This window comes from Podarcis gaigeae (assembly GCF_964106915.1).
Source record: "Podarcis gaigeae genome assembly, chromosome: 7".
Lineage (NCBI taxonomy): Eukaryota > Metazoa > Chordata > Lepidosauria > Squamata > Lacertidae > Podarcis > Podarcis gaigeae.
Genome location: NC_139683.1, coordinates 36,311,929 through 36,333,770, shown reverse-complemented (window position 1 = coordinate 36,333,770; position 21,842 = coordinate 36,311,929). Strand labels below are relative to the sequence as shown.

Below are 21,842 nucleotides of genomic sequence, written 5' to 3'. Positions count from 1 at the left end.
GATGGGCGCACAACCCCAGAGTCTGTCAAGACTGGCCCGTACGGGCAGGGGTACCTTTACCTTTACTTTAACCCAAAGCTTGATATTTTATTATGTTTCGATATATGCTGTAAGCCACCCAGAGTGGCTGGGGAAACCCAGCCAGATGGACGGGGTATAAATAATTATTATTATTATTAATAATAATAATAATAAATTATTATTATTATTATTATTACTACTACAAAAATGAGCAATTAATAAAGTAAGGGTAACACCCCTAAAATCACACCAGCAAGGCTGTTTTAGGAGATGAAGAGATAGACGTACCTTGTGAGGGAGACAAAGCTTTCGTTATCCTGCTCATATGAACCAGTCATGGTCATGGACTGCAGAATATCTGATTTCTAATTACATGTACATCTATGAAACAGTAGCATGATCGTGTCTTTACAACTGTACAGTTCTTTTTTATGTCAGTTGCAAAATAATGTTACCACTAAAGACTAGGCTCCTGAACCAGTAAATTACTGACACCTGCCCAAACAAATCAATATGCATCCTCTCTCTCTCTCTCTCTCTCTCTCTCTCTCACACACACACACACACACACACAGAGAGAGAGAGAGAGAGAGAGAGAGCGCTCAACTTATCGTCCAAAGGTCTGCTACTCAAAGTTTATGTATTTTTTTTAACATAAAGCCAAAGTTCGGCATATACAGGTATTGGGTAAGCATCTTGGTGAACGACTAAATCAGTATTATTCATATTAATCATATTTAATATACAAAGTTCGGCAATGTAAATCTTGAAACTGGGGAAAGAATTAATCACAAATAACAATGATAGCACCTGCCTATTATCACTCCATCACCCCTCAGGGTTTTTTTGGGGGGGGAGGGTTGTTTATGCTGTATAGGTTATTAGTCGACTCATGAACGGAGGAGATTCAGGGTGTGTCTGAATATATTCAGGGGGCGGGCTGGTGTGCAGGACTCCCTGGTCCTGAATGGGTTAACTGTGCCCCTGAAGGACCAGGTGCGCAGCATGGGAGTCATTTTGGACCCACAGCTGTCCCTTGAGGCGCAGGTCACTTCTGTATACAGGGCAGCTGTCTACCAGCTCCACCTGGTATGCAGGCTGAGACCCTACCTGCCCGCGGACTGTCTCACCTGAGTGGTGCATGCTCTAGTTATCTCCCGCTTGGACTACTGCAATGCGCTCTATGTGGGGCTACCTTTGAAGGTGACCCAGAAACTACAACTAATCCAGAATGCAGCAGCTAAACTAGTGACTGGGGGCGGCCGCCGAGACCACATAACATCGGTCTTGAAAGACCTACATTGGCTCCATTTCCGAGCACAATTCAAAGTGTTGGTGTTGACCTTTAAAGCCCTAAACAGCCTCGGCCCAGTATACCTGAAGAAGCGTCTCCACCCCCATCGTTCTGCCCAGACGCTGAGGTCCAGCGCCGAGGGCTTTCTGGCGGTTCCCTCATTGTGAGAAGCAAAGCTACAGGGAACCAGCCAGAGGGCCTTCTCGGTAGTGGTGCCCGCCCTGTGGAACGCTCTCCCATCAGATGTCAAAGAGATAAACAACTACCTGACATTCAGAAGACATCTTAAGGCAGCCCTGTTCAGGGAAGTTTTTAATGTATGATATATTAGTGTATATTTGTGGAAGCTGCCCAGGGTGGCTGGGGAAACCCAGCCAGATGGGCAGGGTACAAATAATCTAATAATAATAATAATAATAATAATAATAATATATTATATTATATTGATTTCTATGCTATCTGTACATTGTTAAATCACAAGTAGTCAGAATACATAAAAGCAATCTGGGTTAAAGGTTGTACATGATCAAATGAATTAGGTATCTGAAGACACAGGAATATATTTGCCCAATGCAGCAACACAAACTAAATTTATTAAGTTTCCCAGACAAGCTGAAGATCTTAGAGAACATCTGAATGTTAAATCAATATCCCTGTACTAAAAGGAAGAAACACAGAGCCTTTAAACAGCATGTCAATATAGAATAAAAATGCCAAGATATGGGTAATTATTTTTATTTGAGAAAGGTCCCAGGACTTGTTCTCTTCTTCTTTTAGTCTTTTCTCCACTTCTAGACTTAACATCCCATTCCACTTCCAAACTATGTAATTCTTCTTATTACTCTAGTATTATACTATTCACCTTTACAACCTAGCTATTCAAATCAGGTGCACTTTCCTAAGTGCCCTTTTCCCTCACGTCTCACTCTGTAGACTGGCCTTTGCAAAGTCCTCATCCTTTTCTGTCTTGTCAATCTTCTGGCTTTTTAGGTACGTCTTGCTACTTTTTCCTCTTGATTTGCCTTATATATGTCTTCTTTCCAGTTTTACTTCAATTGTATCTTGGGTTATGTGCTTCAGTATGTTTGACAATCAAACTTCACACTTTACATCAGTTCTCATCCCTCTTAAATCTTATGCTTTTCTCTTCTGTTTTCGTTTTCATTGCATACTATGACTGTTCCTCTATATACAGTAAAATGGTTCCAGTGCTCTTTTACACCTTTTTCCCTGATGGAACTCAAGGCGGCTTAAGGACTTTAGGATTTCTGACCAATGTTTCTCAGGAATCTTTTATAGAGTTACCTTAAAAAGCTTTAAACATATTATCACTTTAAACATTTATCGTATTAAATGTTTCATACTGTACAGTATAAGAAAACAACAGGACTACAGGAATACACTGTGCTGTGCAACATTTCACCAATATTAAGCAATTACTGTGAATATTTTAACACTTTGGGTTACTTTTTGTTTAAAAATACATATAATAAATAATGATATTGTGAAATGTTGGAAACCAGATTCATTATTTTAATGCTGCAACAGAAGGTAATGTTTAAGACAGTTTTAGAAGTGTCTACTTGCCTAGCAAAGCCTTGGCATCTTCCACATCAAAATCTCCATCTCCATCAGCATCATAGATCCCAAGCTTTCCTAGAGCAGGGACAGAAAGAAACTAATTCAGTAATCTATTTCTATATTAATCTGTTGAATGTGTGATGGAATGTAGCAAGAAATCATGAGCCTCAACATTTTATAAAAGATGTCATTCCAAAACACAAATGCAAGCTTACTAACTGTTTTGAGATGATATACATTTTTTCCAAATAAACAAACCAAACTCCTTAAAAGATAGCGTATCTTTCTGCAAATCTGAAATCCTTTTGGATTGCTAAATCAGCATTTCATTACTTGCTAGTGTTTAAGGAATTGTAACAATTTTGTATCTGAAATAACAATGCAAGTCAAGTGACACAATGGCTGTAATCCTGCTCCATTCACATTAATGGAAGTTATGGGACTGGCTTTTCAATAGGAACAGAATTGCACCTACCAGTTCACTAAAGAGTGTTTATCCAGATTACTGGAATAGTATTTTTTAAAAAGAAAGAAAGAAAGAACTAAAAAATCTACTGCTAAGTGCTACATGATGATTGCTTATTAATAAAATTACCTATCTAATGTCAAAGGTACAATACTTCATAAGCAGCACATCAAACACAACGTTCAACGCATCTGTTTCAGACAGTAAATTGGTGTACTCAGGAATAATGCAGATGCATGCAACATAGAAATATTCCTGCTGCTATGGAAATTTGCAGTTGCTGCATTTGGGATAGTGGCAGAGCCATAGCCCTAAATACTCAAAAGAAATTTAGGCAGAAGCAATTTCAATCAGAGAAATGCATGCCAAGCTGGCTGATACAGTAGATTAATTGCTAGAAAATCCTAAAAGTTGGAGAGCATAGTTTGAGCTCATTTTTTGCCATGGCTTATTGAACAAGGCAGAAGCAACAGTCATGCGGAGAAGAAGCTGAAACAGAGTCCTGCCAAGGTGGTTGCTCAAAGGGCGTATTTGTTTTATCCCAAACAACAAAAATCAAAATATCCAAGAATGAAACTGAAAATTCTAGCAACACATTCAATTGTTATACTGAAAACAATATAATAAACCAGCACTATAAGAAAGGAAATCTAGCTATGGTTTGGCTTGATATCTGAGTTGACAAGCCATAATTAAGGAGATTGTTCTGCTTCCAAAGGCCAATATAGCCAGAGACAAGAGAACAGAGAAGACAGGTGACAAAAGCAGGCAAACAGCTCTAAACCAGTTTGATTGATTCTTTGAGTTCAGCTATGCTATGCTCTCAGCTATGCAAACCATAGGATTTGGAATCATGTCTAAACAAAACATATAGTGATTGTGGGTTGCAGCCAGAGTTAATCCTACTCAGCATAGACCCACTGTAATTACTGGACCTATCTAACTTGGGCCCATAAATTACAAAGAGTAAACTGCAAATATAACTTGGTTGAATACAACCCTGCATAATTTATTTTAATGAATTTATTATGGAATCTTTGTAATTATTTAACCTTTCCAGATACTAATATTTTCATGGCTACATTTCAGTTGGAAACAATTACTCATTTCCACATGATGTCAAAACACTGTAATAAATCAGCTAAAATCTGCAATTCTGAGCTTTGAAAAGTCACATTTTGTTCTTAAGGCTCACCGCTTTAAACATATTTGTAGTCTGGATATTGGATGAATTACACTTTTACACATAGCCAAATCCTCTACCTTCCATTTCACAACTACCTGTGGACTTTGACCAAATTAATGGTAGTTGTGGGAAAGGCAGGCAATTGAAATGTCTTCTCACCCACCTGCATCCCTCCAATTTCAATCCTATAGATAATTTTGGCATGAAGTGCAAATGGTTACACCATTTCTATTTGCTCTGAGCTCCAACAGTCTCTAGAATCAAATCAAATGAAGCAAAATGCCCCAAAGCAGATTCATATAGAGATAAGCAGAGAACAGGCTGCATGCCAGGTGATACCTATATCAGCTTTCCACTCTCATAGGAAAATGGGAAAGTCAACTTAGATCATACACTTCCCCCCAAAGAATACAGAGCTCATGCGATCCAACTCCTCCTCCTCAGCTTTTTATCATTTGTACACTTGGAGAATTTGTATTTTTATCAAGTGGTTCATAAATTTGCTTAATAAAGAAGTACCAAAACTCAACCCTAAAAGAAAGAGTAGCAGCTGAATAAGGTTAAAAATCTGAAAACTACTTAAAGAAAGCAAAGATTGAAGGGTGTAGCAGAAGATAGAATAATGAAGCATATTTTGTTTACTCCAGCGGTATGCCAACAGTCAGGTATTTCAATCCCAAGAAGTATAAGCATAGTTTATTTCTCTATAATCCTACCTTGGAGTACCTCTGACAAGTTATAACGGAAGTCCTTTGCTTTGGCTGCATGCGTGGTAAAAATATAGAAACCATTATTTACATTGTCAAAACCTGAACAGATGAACTACATGATTTACTCTTTAAATCAACACTTTCATGAATATCTGGTGCTTGATAGTGAACAATGAATAAGCACCCGTAATTGTTGAAAGGTTAAATCCAATGTTGCACTAATCCAATGTTCCTCTCCTGTCTCCTCCCCCTGTGAACCATTAAAATTTGCTCTTGAGGGTCCCTCAACTCTTTGCAGCTGATTTTGTGAAGGGGGTGCTAGAGGAGACAGGAGAGGAAGAGAAAGTTCAAATGTGTTACAAAAGTCCCTTGTGCCAGTGGAGCCACAGAGCTGGATATGATCCAAGGTTCTTAATCAAAATCCTGAAGTTGCAAAAGAATGACATTTGGAAATATTTGGAAATATTAAAATTACTTCATTTGAAATGCTCTTGGAATGCTTACCTAGCACTTCCTCGTAATCAACAAGTTCAAACCAAACCACAGCGACTGATGTCCACACTCCCAGCAGTGCAATTACCATAAACCAAGTAAAAAATGAACTTCCAGAAATTCCTTCTTTCTTCCCATTCTTGTTCCCTCCATGTCTTGCTTCTGTAAAATAAAGCAAGTGAAATTACTACTAGAAGGCAAGGCTTACAATTATACATTCCTGCAAATATATTATTTGATTACACAAAATTCAGAATGAAGGGTTTCATGCAATTATTTAAAAGACTATCTACTGATTCAAGCCTGGTGGGTTAATTTAAATCAAAGTCATTTAAAATTATCAAACATAAAAAGATAAAACTTATCCTTTATTTAAATCTTGTTTCCCATTTTGTCATTCATTATTTGAACTGTTTTCCCTGTCCTGGCCATCCCTCCGAGGTTATATTTATATTTATAATCTTTCAATTTGGCTGGTCTATTCACTTAACCGACCTGGAACAATCTACCAGAGAAAGGGCCGCCACCCATGGGACAGAGGGTCATGGATGAATGATAATCCAGCTTCTACCTAGGGTTTTAATAGATCATAAGATTTTATGGTAACTATATTCGTAATGTAGTTTTGTCGGTGGGTGTCCTTTGATGCTATGGCCTGTCGGCTATGCAAATAAAGTCTATTCTATTCTATTTGAACTGTTTTCCATTATGCTCATGCCTCTTCCATCCCTCTGCAGATCTGTGACACCCCAAATTCTTTTTTTTTTTTAAGGTATTGGGCAAAAGACTACCATATTAACTTGAATGTAATACACACCTTTTTGGGATCCAACCCAACCCAGAATAGTAAATACTATATTATTATTTTGTTCATAACAGATCTCATAATTCTTTATTATGTGTAAGATTATTGATTTTCATGGTGTTTAAACTTGATATTATAAGTAAGATCACAGAGATGTCAAGACAGTCACACAAAAAACTAAGAACATTGGTAAATTTATGGGCTATGGGGGGTGTTTAAAAATGAAGAACTGCAGACCCCTAGGTTTGGCTACTTAGCAAAGAAACGTAACCATTGCTTTATCAGCTCCCATTTTTCATAGGTCCATTAGTTTCAGAAGAGAGTTAGTTATTAACTCACTTGTGGAAATAAAGCTAAAATTTCGGTACAGCTATTTGCTGCCCTTGGCTCCTTTGGGAGGAATGGTGAGATATAAATCAAATGAATAAATACATAATCAGACTCATTAACACATTGAGACTTACTTCTGTGTAAACATGTATAGCAGAAGTAGCCAAGCCTTCAAGCTATTTGTGGATGCCAACTTCAGCCCCAGCCAGTCTGGCCAATGGCCAGGGAAGACCGAAGTTGAGGTCCAACATCTGGAGAGCCACAGGTTGGCTGTCACTAATGTATAGGATTGCACTCTACTCTAGAGTCTTGGGTCCAGAAGAAAAACTACAAAAAAAAAATCCTCACTCTTTAAAGCACACTAAGAAATTTAGGACTGAATCAAGGAAGTAGCTTCTCCACATTCAGCCTGGCCTTAAACAGTCATTAGGGGCAGCATCAAGTATTATATACAGTAGTTGCTCATGTTACTGATGAATATATTTAAATATTTCCGTAGCACAAGTCATGGGAATATAATATAGCACACTACTGGATCCAGCAGCTTCATAGATAGTGAAGCCACTTACGATGTAGAGACCAAAGCCGAGATAAATATAGTATTTAGCAACTGATATTTCATAGTCTATATAAGTAAAAATGATCTCAGCAGCAGATAGTTCCCCCTGAGATTTAGCAAAAACTTAAACTCAGTTTCATGGAAAATGCCACATTATAAACATTTATTTTTGAAATCGTGAAGCACTGTTGAGCGCTATGCAAACACATACCACTCAAGAACCAATGTGAAACAATTTCAGATGTGAAGCTTTTACCTCAAGCAGCAGCTAGACTCCTCTTAGCTATGCTAATCAGAACCTTATCTTTTTTTCCTTTGTTTTATCATATGACATTTTATAATTATGAGCCAATTGAGAGCTAAAAGCATATTTTATATACCAATTTAAACTCATTCCAGAAAATGAAATCAAGGATGAAGCCCTGCACGCAAAAACTGCCAGCCATGTAGAAAGTAGGTCAATTTCCAAATCTGGTAAGCCTTTACTTTCACCTACCATATGTCTACACAGATCCCATAGTCCTGTAAAATACAGTGCTACACTTTCAAAGCTCATAAAAGCTCATTCACCTCAGGTTTAATATGCCCCATTTTCTATAAAGCAATCTCTCTTCATTCTCTAGATTCAAGTAGAAAAAATGGCACCCACTGTCAAAATCTGAAGACAAAATGTAATCCATTTATTACTTGAGATTAAGCCCCACTGAACAAAACTGAGATATGCTTCTAATTAGACATGAAGTCATAAACACTGTATATATCTAGTCAAAAATAAATCTCATTGTTTGCATTGTATCTATTTCATAAAGCTATACAGCTCTAGGAAGAGGAAATCCCAAATATTAATAATTTTTAAACTATTTAATCTTCATATTAAAGTTATACCACAATACATTTACAGTTTTTCTGCTCACCCCCAGAGTCACAAATACAGTAGGTATTCCAAGCTGCTAGAAGTATACCTGAATCTTCAGCCATGGCATCAGTGTACTTTATCCATTAATTAAGTAAATCTTAATATAAAAAACAAGTGTCCAGATAGAATCAGCAAAAAATGTCCCTCATGTAAGCCTTCCTACAGCCACAAAGAAAGTTTCTTACAGCCAACTCAGCTAAGGCACGAAATCGGACCCTGCTGCAAACTGCTCAAAAGCTATTTTTAGTGCAATCATCTGCAAGCCAAATGCTTTTAAGTACCCATATGGAAACCCAGTGCTGACGACAATCAAATTTGCCCCCTCCTACTAACAAAGCATCCTGGATCTTTTCTGTCTCATTTAATCTCTAAACACCAACATACCAGAGACGCAAAACAGAACAGATTTTAAAAAATGATTGCAGGAAAGCATGCCTCACTGACTAAATTCTAAGAGCATTAAACCTTCTGTACAAACTCAAACAAAAGTCAGGACACAAAGCTTGTCTGTGCAATTTGGGCAACAGCCACACACATTTACATGATGCTGACAGTCAGCCATCGGATGACTTTTGGGTGCATTTCTAGCTATAAACTTGACACAATTGTAGTCCACAATTACAGAAAGGCACTAACACATGTATTATGTACTACTAAGGATGGTGTGTCACTGGCAAGAAAGAAAGGCACATGCAGCTAGGCTGCCTTCTGATTCAACATTTGCAAACCATGCTTTGAACTGGAAGGCGTTTGGTGAAAGACTAACATTTATAAACATGCTTTAGTTTGTAGCTCTCCTCAATCAGGAAATATTGTCAATAGCCCCTTTTCAATTTTTCGAAAACTTCCTTCTGATAGCTTTTTAGAAAGCATTGTGTAAACATTAGATTACACACACACACACACACAAAACCCCCAGCTAACTTGTTGAATTCTAGCCCAAATAATAAAGACTGTTGGCATTTTTGGAAGATTTGCAGGCTTGAATTCCGATGTGCTTTAGGAGAAGAGTGTTTCACAACTAAGGAGTGAATAATTTGCCTACATGCTAATGGTAAAGAGCAGCCAAAGAATGCCTAAAAAAAAACACCCTTTCATTCTCAAAGAAACTACATTCCAGTACACAGCTGAGTAGTTCAAAAGTGACAGCACCATGGGACCAACCCAGCTTCCTGTAGGGCAGGGTGCAATAGCTCTGAGGCAAAACCTGCCTGCTAATGCCTCAACAATTCTCTCCTCAGGAAGCTATGGCATTTGTTTTCTAATAGCCAAATCTAAATATGTTAGAAAAAAGTACAAAAATCCCATTTAGCAAATCTACCTAAACAATAAAACTATAATCCATACATGCATATATTTATTGACTGTAGATAAATTGGACCCGTCATCAATGTGAAGTTCAGAACAATTTTATAGAGAGGAAGAACAAGAAAATCAGTTGAAGCAACTGCACTATATGGCTGCAGCATGTTTTTTTGGTACGAACTGAGTAAAACGTTAGACCTTAACTAGTGTGATTTGGCTATGCATACACAAGGAAACAGGCAATAAATCAATTTATTATGAATAAGTTAATAAATAGCTCAGTTAATTTAATTGAATCATTAAGTACAAAAGAGTAGTTAACGATAATATAGGTCACAGAATGAGCCAAATAACTTCATTTATTAAATGCCACTCCTTGTAAAGAAAAAAATATTGAGATAGCTAGCTGGCAGTTATACAGTTTTCACAAGGTCCTTTATAACAGGTTAGTATTTGTGCTCCCAATGCGTAACCAAGCAGCAAACAGCCAAGGATATCAGGGACTCCAGTTTTCAATGGTTTGTTCCTAAACTCAGGCCTAGGGATGGATGAATCTGTCAATTTTTAAATCTTAAGTTCAGCTCACCACATTTCAGTAACAGTTTGCAATTTTTTATGTTAAAGTCATGAAAATGTAAATCAACATTTTAATGTGCATTTCTCCTAAAATCCACTTTGCTAAGCAATTTTCCTATTGTTATATTTTATTCTCACTAGCATAACTATTATTATGCACATGTTCCCACAATATGTACATTTTTACACACTTTTCTTTTTTGCTGCAGAATCCAGAGAAGTGTAAATTTCAAAAGAAAGCTGCATTTAGGTTCACGTATTGTTTCAAAGAGTGGAAATTAGGTAGAGTCACATTAAATGTGAACTAAACTGAATTTCTCTCCCATACCTTATTCAGGCCTCAAAGCCCTCTTCAGGAAGAGAAGGAAGAATTCAAGACCAACACTGGCCCCTGAAACTCAAAGACAGCATAAACTCTCTTGACTGGTCAACACCTTTGTGTTTTGCATTTGGGGAACCAGCTCCCAACTTGCCTGACTTTAGCTCCAGCTGATGGCTTTTGATTCCCCTCCCCCCAGCAGAAGGGCACAACCTGCAAGTCTAGATTCAGGTATGGCCATAGTCTAGTCATTACACAGGAAAATATCCAGACAAACTACTGCTTTTAAAATATCATGTGAATCTCACTGGTTTCTGTACATGAAGCTAGTGTAAGTTTTATAACCACCCTGTGTAAGCTGCAGGAAACTTTCAGCATGGTGCTGTTCTACATGATACCCAAAACATCTGAAAACTCTTTACCACATCTGTCAGCTCACATTGTGCAGCACAGTGGTACCTCGGGTTACAGACGCTTCAGGTTACAAACGCTTTAGGTTACAGACTCCACTAACCCAGAAATAGTACCTTGGGTTAAGAACTTTGCTTCAGGATGAGAATAGAAATCGTGCTCCAGCGGCACAGCAGCAGTGGGAGGCCCCATTAGCTAAAGTGGTGCTTCAGGTTAAGAACAGTTTCAGGTCAGAATGAATTAAGTACTTAACCTGAGGTACCACTGTATATTTTATGGGTTCTACCTTTACAATTCATAATCAATATAGAATTACATTTTGACCTTGGGAGTTATCTTGGGGATAGTTCAAGTATAGTGGTACCTCTGGTTGTGAACGGGATCCGTTCCAGAGGTCTGGCCGGATCCCAAGGTTTTCACAACTCAAGGAGAATTGGTAGACTGCTTCTGTGCATACACACACAGCGAAACACTTCTGGGTTTGCCGCTTTCACAACCTGAAGTTTCAATTACCCGAGGGTAACGTAACCCAAGGTACTACTGTGCTGTCCTATTGCCTCACTAGGTAACAAACTCTCATTTGAAGCACCTCTAACTTCTACTGCAACATTGAGGATCCTAAATGCTGGCTTTCTACAGGAATGAAACATTTAAGCTGAGGATGGTTACAAAGACATGATCTCTCTATATTCTCTGAGATGCCACAATTTCAAGCAAGCAAATACTACAGGCAGCTCTGAACCTTTAGCCACCCGTCATATATGGGAAGAGAGGATCCCATAGACATGGCATGTAAAAGTCAAACAGCCATTCCCCCATAGATGTCTCAAAGCAAGTAAAATTACCAAGTTTTCCTATGAGAAACTGTGACTCCTCTAAAGTTCCTGAATAGGCAGGAGTTTCTGAATAGGTTTCATTTCAGAATATTGTCAAGATAACCCATCTCACACAATAAACAACTGGCCAGAAGTAGCTAGCAATTTCAAAATTCAAATTCTGAGTTATTAAATAGGTGGGATGAGCATTGGGGGGGGGGAATTCCTCTCCAGATCTGTCATAGAAGTACTAAAACATTTGGAAACTTTTTTGTTAGGGGAAAAAGCAGATCTAAGGGAGAATTCTTCATAGAATAGTATAAAATGGAGAAAGACTGACAAAGAACTCAAGGTCACCCAATGAAATGAAATTTCCTGACATTTTCCAGAACAGGTTTGTATCCAAATAATGCATTGCATAAGTGAAATGACTTTTCCTCATGCAATTAAACTTCCCATCCTCCACTGAAATCTGCCCATCAAATAATAAAAGCAGGGGACCTACAGAAACTGTCAGATTCTTTATATATATATATATATATATATATATATATATATATATTTGCTTTCGTAGATTTTCACGGGTACAGGAATGCAGGTTTTGGTGTCCTCGGGTGTCTTCCCGTGTAAAAGTTGGGGGAAACGTCGCCTAGACACCCCAACTTTTACACGGGAAGACACCCGAGGACACCAAAACCTGCATATATATATATATATATATATATATTAGGGAGGGGTCCTTGGCAGTAACAAAAACTCTTGGGGGCAGGGTATGGTCCGCAGATTATCGACCCTCGTCGCATCATTTTAAAAAGTACTTTAAAAGTAGTTATAGATGTTGTCACAATGGAACAAAGTGATTACAAATTAGCTGTATAAAAGCAGCTCTTTGAAGAGAATAAATGACCCAATAACCCCTAATCACATAACTGCTCACCTCTTGTGATATCTGTTCATTAATTAATCCAGAGAAGTAACTCAGGCAAAAGGCTGGAAAATTAATAACAACACTCTAAAAATCATTTTATCTCAATTTTATCACTCGTTCCAGTTCATAAAATACATACATTTGTTTGAAAAGTTGTACTTAGTCAATAGATTACAAGGGAGAAAAATCAGATGAGAGCCAATGTGGCGTTTGTAGTATTCAGAGTACTGGAACAGGGCCAGGGAATCCAGGGTTCAAATTCCCACTCAGACATAAGGCTTACTACATTACCTTGAGCCAATTTCTGTCTCTTAATCTAATACACCTTGCAGGATTGCTGTAAGAGTAAATTGGGGAGGGGGAGAAGTGAGCAAGCTACCTTGAGCTCTTTGGAGGATAGCTGTGATATAAATGCAATAACACATTTCATTTCATTTTTTTAAGGAGATGGTATAATGATAATTTAAACAAGACTATGTTCGTAGATGTGAGATAGTGGGTCTTGAAAATAGAGGGTGCAACAGGTGCTATATTCAAGTAGTTTTTCTGCTCCTGCTGCTACTTCCATTCTTATGAAGCCATGTTTTCTATTCTATCTATAAATGGAACTGAAACAGCAACACAAACTCCACATACTCTACAAAACTGCCAGGACAAAATTGAACAAAACTGGCACCACAGACTATGAAGAAGCTGAAGAATAATTTGCACTTAACACTGAAACCCAAGTACTCCTAGTACTGTATAGCATACTTTAAAAGTGGAGAGCAATGCAGGACTCAAAAAATACCTCAGCACATGGCTTTACAGAATTCTTGTTTTAGTTAAAATCTCAAGGTAGTAACTAGATGAGTTTTAGTGAGACATCAGATCTCAGTCGTCCAGATTTAGTACGTATTCATGTTATTAGAGCAGTTTAGGTTTACACTGGGCCTCATCCTCCAACTGAATGCAAAAGCACATATATTCTGTCTACCTTTTAAAAAATATTTATATACCACTCTTCATCTATAATATCAGAGCAGTTCACCAAAATACAATAATAAAACAACAATTTAAAACAATAAACCACTGTAAACTTCCACTCACTGTAGCCAGCAATATATATTATTCCAAGCTAGAAATTAATCACATGCAAAGGCCTGAGTAAATAGGAAGGTCTGGAGCAGATACTGGAAGCTCCTTTCAGATGGGATGGAGCTCTGTAGAGTAAGCACCAGCACATAAAAGGCCTTCCCTCTGCATGCTGTATACTGTGCCTCAACTAATGGCAACACCATCAAGAAAGAATACATAAGATATTTTTGTATCCAATATTTCAGGCATGATCAACTCCCAAGAGACTGTAATCTACTCCCAGCATTTTTTAGGAGGGAAGAGTTGTTGAGCTTTTTCGGGTGAGGATTGCACAGAGTTTTTTAGCTTTCTGCCTGTAACTTTTGGTACACAATAAGGATCCCACAATCTACTAGGATCAGCCGGGGATCTACAAATAGATCGTGATCTAATGGTTGGACATCCCTGCAATATTTCATTCTGCTTTACAGTGGGAGCTGATATATTCATCACTATCACACTATGAATACGAAGAAAGCCTGTTCAGGCAGCCTGCTTAAAAGAAGGCCAAGCAGGAAAAACAGAGACACACGAAAAACTTAAAAGGGCCTTTCAACACTACCATTATTTTCTTTCTATGTTCTTTTGCATTCATTATCTGTTTCCCATTGTTGCAACATGAGTAAAAGCTGCAATCCTAAATAGCTCTATGAGATAAGAGTCCTGTCTGATCACATAATTAAATAATATTTCCAAATCCTTGCTTAAGGGAGAAAAGGGGTAAATTGCATAAACAGCCTATAGGTTTGACTTTTGTCAGACATAAAAGTTTGCTCAATCTGGTCAAAGCTTTTAATGCCTTATTTCTAACACATCACCATGATTGTGTGGCATGCAAGGAGACTGCAGATATGTTCAAACCTATTCATTTCACAAGAACAAAATGTGTGCACTCTGCAATTTTCAGCTGCGAAGGTGTGCTTATACAACCTGAAACAGGAGTTTTGAACTCCTGCTCAAGCAAGAGCATGGGAGGAGTTTCAGGAGTGAGGGGTGGGGGAGAGACCTGCCTCTTTTCAACCCCCTCCCCCAGGCCTTCCTTGCTAGGATAAAAGGATCAGGTAGCAGGTGATAGGAATGGGGATGAGACTCGGGCAAGCCAAAGCCATAGCCTATGAGAGTAGACAATTATGGGTGAGATGGACAAATTGTCTGACCTAATAAAAAGCAGTCTATGCTGCAGAGCAGACAGGAAGCACTCTGACCTTTGTCACTGGCCAGGGAGCCAAGGGCCACAGGGAGGCAGTACACCCACCCAGCCCCACCAGAAGAATACTGTTATGTACTGAGCTGAATTCCTAGAACAACAGAATCCAGAATGCAGCAGTCTGATTGGTCCGCAGGAGCCACCCAATCCAACTCCAGGTGGAAGTGAATCAGCAACCTGATTGGCCTGCAGGAGCAGCCAATTAGCCTTCTGGAGGAAGTGAATCCGCAACCTGATTGGCCTACAGGAGCAGCCTGGAATTAGCCAATCACATGGGGCCCATTGTGTAAATAATGTATATATAGCTAAACGTTTTGGGGAAAGTTTCATTCATTGCTACTATGAGCTGAATAAAGAGTGTGAAATCCACACTCGACTCCAAGTATATTTCAAATACCATGGCAAAAAGACACAGTCTGAGCCCAACTGTCAACTAGAGGAGCAGCAGCTGCAGTAGTGAGTTTGCTTTTTGGTGATGGTGATTGTTTATTATTACAAGAAAGTGCCTAGAAAATCATTTGATTAAAACGCAGAGTATAAATCTTCAAAAATAAATAAGTTAAAAGTAGAATTCTATTGTTGATTATTTTCTTGTTCATTCCAAAACCACACCACTCATTAGTAGTTTTCTTTCAATGCAAGCATTTAACAATTGAACAAATATTTAACACTGCAACTAATATTTTCAGGAAAACTAATATAACTCTTCAACATAGGTTTAAAAAGAATTATAAAATGATGATTTTCTTTTATCCAGGGCTGGAAAATCAGATAAAGCAATCACCATGTGCCTAAAGTTGTTGTTTGAAAAATTGTGTTGGTGATTAGAAATTTGAATCTTTTTCATGGCTAGAGCCTCTGGTGGTGGCATCTATGAATTTGAATGATTTCCCAGCCCTAGATCTTTCATTTCACAGCATTTTAAAGCACACAAACAAAAACTTCTCATGCAGCAAATAAATCCATGAGTGTGGTTACAAAATAAACAGTGTTATCAGTCACAGCAATCGTCACACTTTACCAGTATATGATGTTCATCAGGGAACAATCACCTTGGTGCAAGGAAAACATTGCACAAATGGCCTATAATGAAGAATCCAATAAACCATTAGCATGAGACATACTTCATTGTTCAGAAATAATAAATAATAATATATATATTCCATAGCATTTCTTCAGAAGTGAAAAACCAGAGAAATATCAAAGTGTACATTGTTTCAGAAGGGGTGTAAGAAATTGCCAAGAAAAGATACATTTTGTCTAAAGTCCAAGCGGCCCTTCCTCCTTGCATAGTATGTTTGTTCTAAAGGTATGGGCAAAACTAAGCACAGTAAAGCTGTATGTCACCATTATATTTAATGAATGTTGGTTGGTCTTAGTCTTGCTTTAACAAAATAAACTGTGAGAATGCCACATTATATTGCAGAGAAACTAAATATACTTTACTAGGAAAGCTAACTACATGGTGAGACCGGATGACGAGAACCCTTGCAAGGAGTTAAGTGGTGGGTGGGTGTGGAGACCAGAGAAAGTAGTGGAGAATGGAAAGCACAAAGAATTAAGAAGTGCAGGCATTTCTGCTTCTTATGTCCCTCCATTGTACAAACTGTCAATTTATCCCTACTCTGTGCATAAAGACCTGTCCTCTTATCCTATGACTGCTAAACTTACTCAGGATACCTAAGTGTTAGATACAATCTGTGTATTTAGAGTTTCAAAGTTCTACTCAGAGGAGACTCATTAAAATTAACATTGAAGTTTCCTTTATCATACACTTCAATGGGTCTACGCTGGATAGGGTTTACTCTGAGTAGGACTAACACTGGCTAAAACCCAATGTCTACTTAGTCATCCTTATTCATGTCGACTTGTTGACATACTCAAAAAAACACTAAAAAGTTAGTGGGACAGGACTTATCTTTGTGGAAGCCATGACCGTTTTTCAGTTAGACCTGTAAGCTCACAGAGACTGTGAACAGTGTGTGTATGTATGTCTGATGTGTGTGTGTATGTCTATATAACAGAATGATAATATGTCATAAAGCAGTCTACTCAATTATATTCTAAAATCTTCCATATAGCTTGTTACCAGCACATACAGGCACACAAAGGTATAATCAATGTGGGAACACTGAGGAGGGCAGGTATAGGATGGATGGGTGAAATATGCCTGAATACCCTGTATGCCACCAAATCTTGGCCATGTTAGACTAACTATAGATTAATGCTACAGATTGGGTTTATTTCGAAGTAAATATATGTACAATTGATCTAAACCAGGCTTCTTCAACCTCAGCCCTCCAGATGTTTTGAGACTACAATTCCCATCATCCTTGACCACTGGTCCTGCTAGCTAAGGATCATGGGAGTTGTAGGCCAAAAACATCTGGAGGGCCGAGGTTGAAGAAGCCTGATCTAAACAGAATCAACTCTGAAATATGCATATGAGGTAGCCACCATTCTAACTATACTTACTTGACTGGAAGTAAGTGCCACTGAACACTTTGGGACCTGCTTCTGAATGAACATATTTAGGGCTGGGCTTTAGATAATGATATTCTTCCTTGTCACAGAAGGAAAGAGATAATAACCTTATGAATTTGGAGCTACTTAACAAAAATCTGTGGAGGAAAGCACACTTTCCATGTTGAGAAAATGAAATGAAATCAATGAAAATGAAAGAAAAAAACCTGCCAGCTAACACTCCACTTTACTAGCTAAGTTAAAAATAAATAAATCCTAATTTCCATAAAATCTGTATACCAATCTAGAGTATATTTAGTTGGAAGAAAGTAATGTTTTGAGAACTGATATTTTTGCTTGGCAAAAAAGAAAAGAAAAAGAAACCCTAAAGGCATTCATACTTACACCAGCCACACATTCATCTGACCTCTTATCACTAACTAGGTTTTATTATATAAAGTTTTCCATTCACTTATGCATGTGTTCTTTTGCAAGTTAAGACATTTCTGTGTCACTAAAATGCCAGTAGAGAAGGAAAAGGAGGGGAGATTGATTTAAATACAAGCAGCAAATGTAAACCATCTGGTCATACCTCACCCTTTTTTAATGGGCAGTTGACACGTAAACACTTTGGAAGAGATGAGGGAGTAACCAAACAGAAGTATTGAAAATACCTTACTGGCAAGCGATACAAGTCTTGCCACACAATCAAGAGAAAGCATTTTATACTTGCACATGAAACCTGATGCCAGATTACAGGCAACAAACTACAATGGTGATTTAATGAGATTGTGGGTTAGGCTGCCATGTATAAAGTCCTAGAAAATGCACTCAGCCAGCTAATTTAAAATCTGTTTCCCACCACTGCAGCCTCACAAAGCTGTACTACACAGAGTTTTGGACAAATCACAGCAAAATTCATCTGTGTAATTCAATGTCCAGCAGAACAGAGGTGTTGAACAAACAAAAAAACTCTGACCAACAATCAGATTATCCAATACAGATTCCCAAAGATAACTGTGCTAGAAAAATGCCTCAGCACTTTGTATAAAACCAGCACTTTTATCTGCATGTAAGTCTAACAAAAATCAACGGGACTTCCAGATAAATATCTTAAGGATTCCATTGTGATACAATAGTTTTGCTTTATTGTGGGTTTATGCAACACCACCAATTAACAAGGTTAGCAACATCCACTTCAAGAGAATGGTGTGCCACCATACCACTTTGAAATAGATTCTTCCAAGATCTTCCCCCAGTGGACTATAGTTAGTGCATGATAGAGCACAAAACCATCATACAGCAAGGTAGCAATCATCAGAAGCACCTGATAGCCATCTTTCTGTGTAAAGAAAGACACTCAAAATAACTATGAAATACTTTGCAGTGTTTCAATACAGAATGGAACAGAATTTTAATCTAACACACAGTACTTGCACTTTACGCATTTACGCACAATGCAGATACCCTTGCAGGATGCTAATCCCCCAAGAGAAGGCCACATTAGCTAGCCTCTCCTCAGGTGTCCTGAAGATGGTCCCCAAATGGGCTGCGAATGGAACAAATTGTGGCATTACAGAAAGCAATGGCAATTGAACAACAAAAAGCTGGGGTGGGAAAAGGAAAGGGATAAAAAGAATTCAGAGTTAGGGATATTTCACAGAGGCCTGCACATCAACCTAGTCAATCAACACTTGATCTGTGCCAGTTTGTGCATGAAGTAGCTATTTCAGCCCCAAGTGTTTATCATCAAGAATTGGTGCATGTTTACTCAGAAGCAAGCCTCACTCAATTCCATGGCATTTCACTCCAGCATACATGGGTTTGCAACCTTGCAAGACAATCCTATGTCTCTTTGTATGGAATTGAGACCCACTGTCTTCCACAGGAGTAGGCCTGGATAACTTGGTTGGTTAGAACTTGGTGCTGATAACGCCAAGATTGCAGGTTCAGTCCCCGTATGGGACAGTTGCATATGCCTGCCTTGCAAAGGGGGTTAATAGCCAGTATGGTGTAGTGGTTAAGAGCGGTAGTCTTGTAATCTGGTGAACCGGGTTCGCATCTCCGCTCCTCCACATGCAGCTGCTGGGGGACCTTGGGCCAGTCACACTTCTTTGAAGTCTCTCAGCCCCACTCACCTCACAGAGTGTTTGTTGTGGGGGAGGAAGGGAAAGGAGAATGTTAGCCGCTTTGAGACTCCTTAAAGGGAGTGAAAGGCGAGATATCAAATCCAAACACTTCTTAATCCTCGGGGGTTCCTTCCAACTCTACAATTCTATGTTCCTATGCCTTCAATAACCACACATTTTCAAAAGAGCAAGAAAGACCACCAGCTCCGAAGGTGTGCGCAGGATGGCAGCCTCTTTAAATCGGATCTACCCAGCTGAGAGGTGTGACCTGTGTACACAAGTGGAAGGGGAAACAAACGAAGCCAGGCTCCTCGTCTCCGAGTCTGTGTGCTCAAGGAGGAGCTCAGAAGCGAAGGGATTTCGAGAGCGCTTTCACAACCTGCAGCCGAGCAGCGCAAGAAGCTGCTGGATCGGGACCAACGGCCCACTGACTCCCGCCTCCTGCTCTCACGAACACAGGAGCCCTCTCGTCTCCCGCGGTTTTGCCAGCGACTAGTATTCAGAAGCAGGACCGCCTGAGGAAATCCCGGGCTCCATTTTATTCCCCTCCTCGCCCCTGATCCCAGCAGCACCGTCCAGGCCCCTCATTCCCTTCCCCAACGGGAGGGAGCCGCCTCCTCCTCCTCCGAGACCAGGGCAGGCATTCCTGAGGGGCCGCCTCGGGACCGGCAGCCAGGCGGCTGGAAGAGGACTTCAGGGCGCCAGTTTCGAAAAGCGCGGCGCTGACAGGAGAGGAGAGGCCCCGCTCCCACCCCCCACCCTCCTCGCCTGGCAACGCCGCCTCCGGAGGACCGCCGGGCCGGGAGACCCAGGAAGGCGGGACGGGCACCTCTCCTCCATAACAGGCCCATCAGGGCGGCCGCTACTGACCTCTCCTGGCTCCGGGGCCGGGGCTGCCGCTCTTGGGGCTCTTGCGCGGGGCCATGTCGCCTCCTGTCAGGTAACGCCGCCGAGGAGAGTGAGAGAGGCGGGAGCGCGCGACGGGAGGAGGAAGCTCGTTCGCGACGGGGGGGCGGGGCTCGGCGGACGCCCGCGGCTCCTCTCTTAGCTCTGCACGCCGAGCTGACCCTTGGGCGGGAGCCCCTATTGCCTGACTGGCAGCTGCTCCTAGCAAATCGCGAGGCGGAGGGGGAGGAGCCGCTCGAACGTGATTGGCAGGTACGGGCCGCGGGGAACGCCTCCCGACGCTCTCGCGCGCGCCCGTTGCGTCGGCGGCGGGGTCCGTGCTTGGGAACGCGTCGATTGGAACGTGGCAACGCAGGAGGAGAGGGAAAGGAGCGAGGGGGCACGTGGAGGGCGGGAGAGAGTCTGCCTGGGAGCGACTGCTGCTGGTTCTGTGTCTCGTCAGTGCAGCCCCGGAACCATTTGTTCAGCTTGCAGGAGCTCCCATTGCCCTGCGCACATTCCAGCTGGAATTAATTCCCACCCTATTCCATTCAGCGGGATTTGCTGCCGAGGTTTTCCCCCCCACCGCTGGGTCAATTTATCAGTTGCACGGTGGAGATTCAGGTCAGGATTGCATCTGTTCGCCTCCCATACTGTGGTTCCCATCAGAATCACTCCCACAGGTGTTTTGTTTTAGTGAGCAGAAACTCAAATCACGTGCCTAGCATCTCATTTACTTAGGCCTGTAGAACTACATTTCTGTTCTTTGAGCTTAACTGTAGGGCAAAGTGCACCGTAATGCATCCTGGGTCCCTTTGGAATCATTGCTGAAGTGCATTGCATAGCATATTACAGTATATCTGCTCCTCTGAAATATCTTTGGTGTAATGCAGTCAAGTCTGATCCTGCAAGCTTCATGTTACAAAATAGCACTGTAATCCTAATGATACTTTGATAGCATCAAATTCTTATTTGTTTCATTTGATTTGTACACATGTATATTTTATATTGACTATGACATACATGCTTATGTACCTTCAGCTAAAAATCAGTCAGCTTTTCTTGAGAAATGCAGAGAAGACTGCATATTATCCCCAGTCAATTCATTGATGATTTTAAAAAGATGTAGCTGGGTTGAAAGTTTCTAACTATTCCTGTATATAATCCAGAGACATTCATTGAATATGTTTTAATGAATGACCAAGGTCATTGAAAACCTGGGAACTTTTAGGAGGATACTGTATAAATTTAATAAATAAACAAATAAAAACAGTAATGTTGCATAAACATTTCAAAGTTATTGAAATCAGGCAGGAAATCTTTTTGCA

General features: G+C 39.9%; 1 protein-coding gene across 16 annotated transcripts in view; it reads right to left on the bottom strand.

Moving 5' to 3' along the window:
• Positions 1 to 20,833, bottom strand: part of ASPH (aspartate beta-hydroxylase) — a 97,003-nt gene extending 76,170 nt beyond the window's left edge. For 5 of the 16 annotated variants that reach the window (XM_083747715.1, XM_083747726.1, XM_083747730.1 and 2 more), the window contains exons 1-4: positions 20,500 to 20,708; positions 5,763 to 5,912; positions 5,265 to 5,309; positions 2,903 to 2,971 (exon numbers count right to left, since the gene is read on the bottom strand). In XM_083747715.1, coding sequence (XP_083603841.1) covers positions 2,903 to 2,971; positions 5,265 to 5,309; positions 5,763 to 5,912; positions 20,500 to 20,554 — 319 coding nt within the window. In that variant the 5' untranslated portion in view covers positions 20,555 to 20,708. Of the gene's footprint in view, positions 1 to 2,902; positions 2,972 to 5,264; positions 5,310 to 5,762; positions 5,913 to 8,406; positions 8,606 to 20,499 lie in introns of those variants that run through there. The other 11 variants (XM_083747724.1, XM_083747717.1, XM_083747721.1 and 8 more) reach the window with 8 other exon arrangements.
• Positions 20,834 to 21,842: the final 1,009 nt, after the last annotated feature.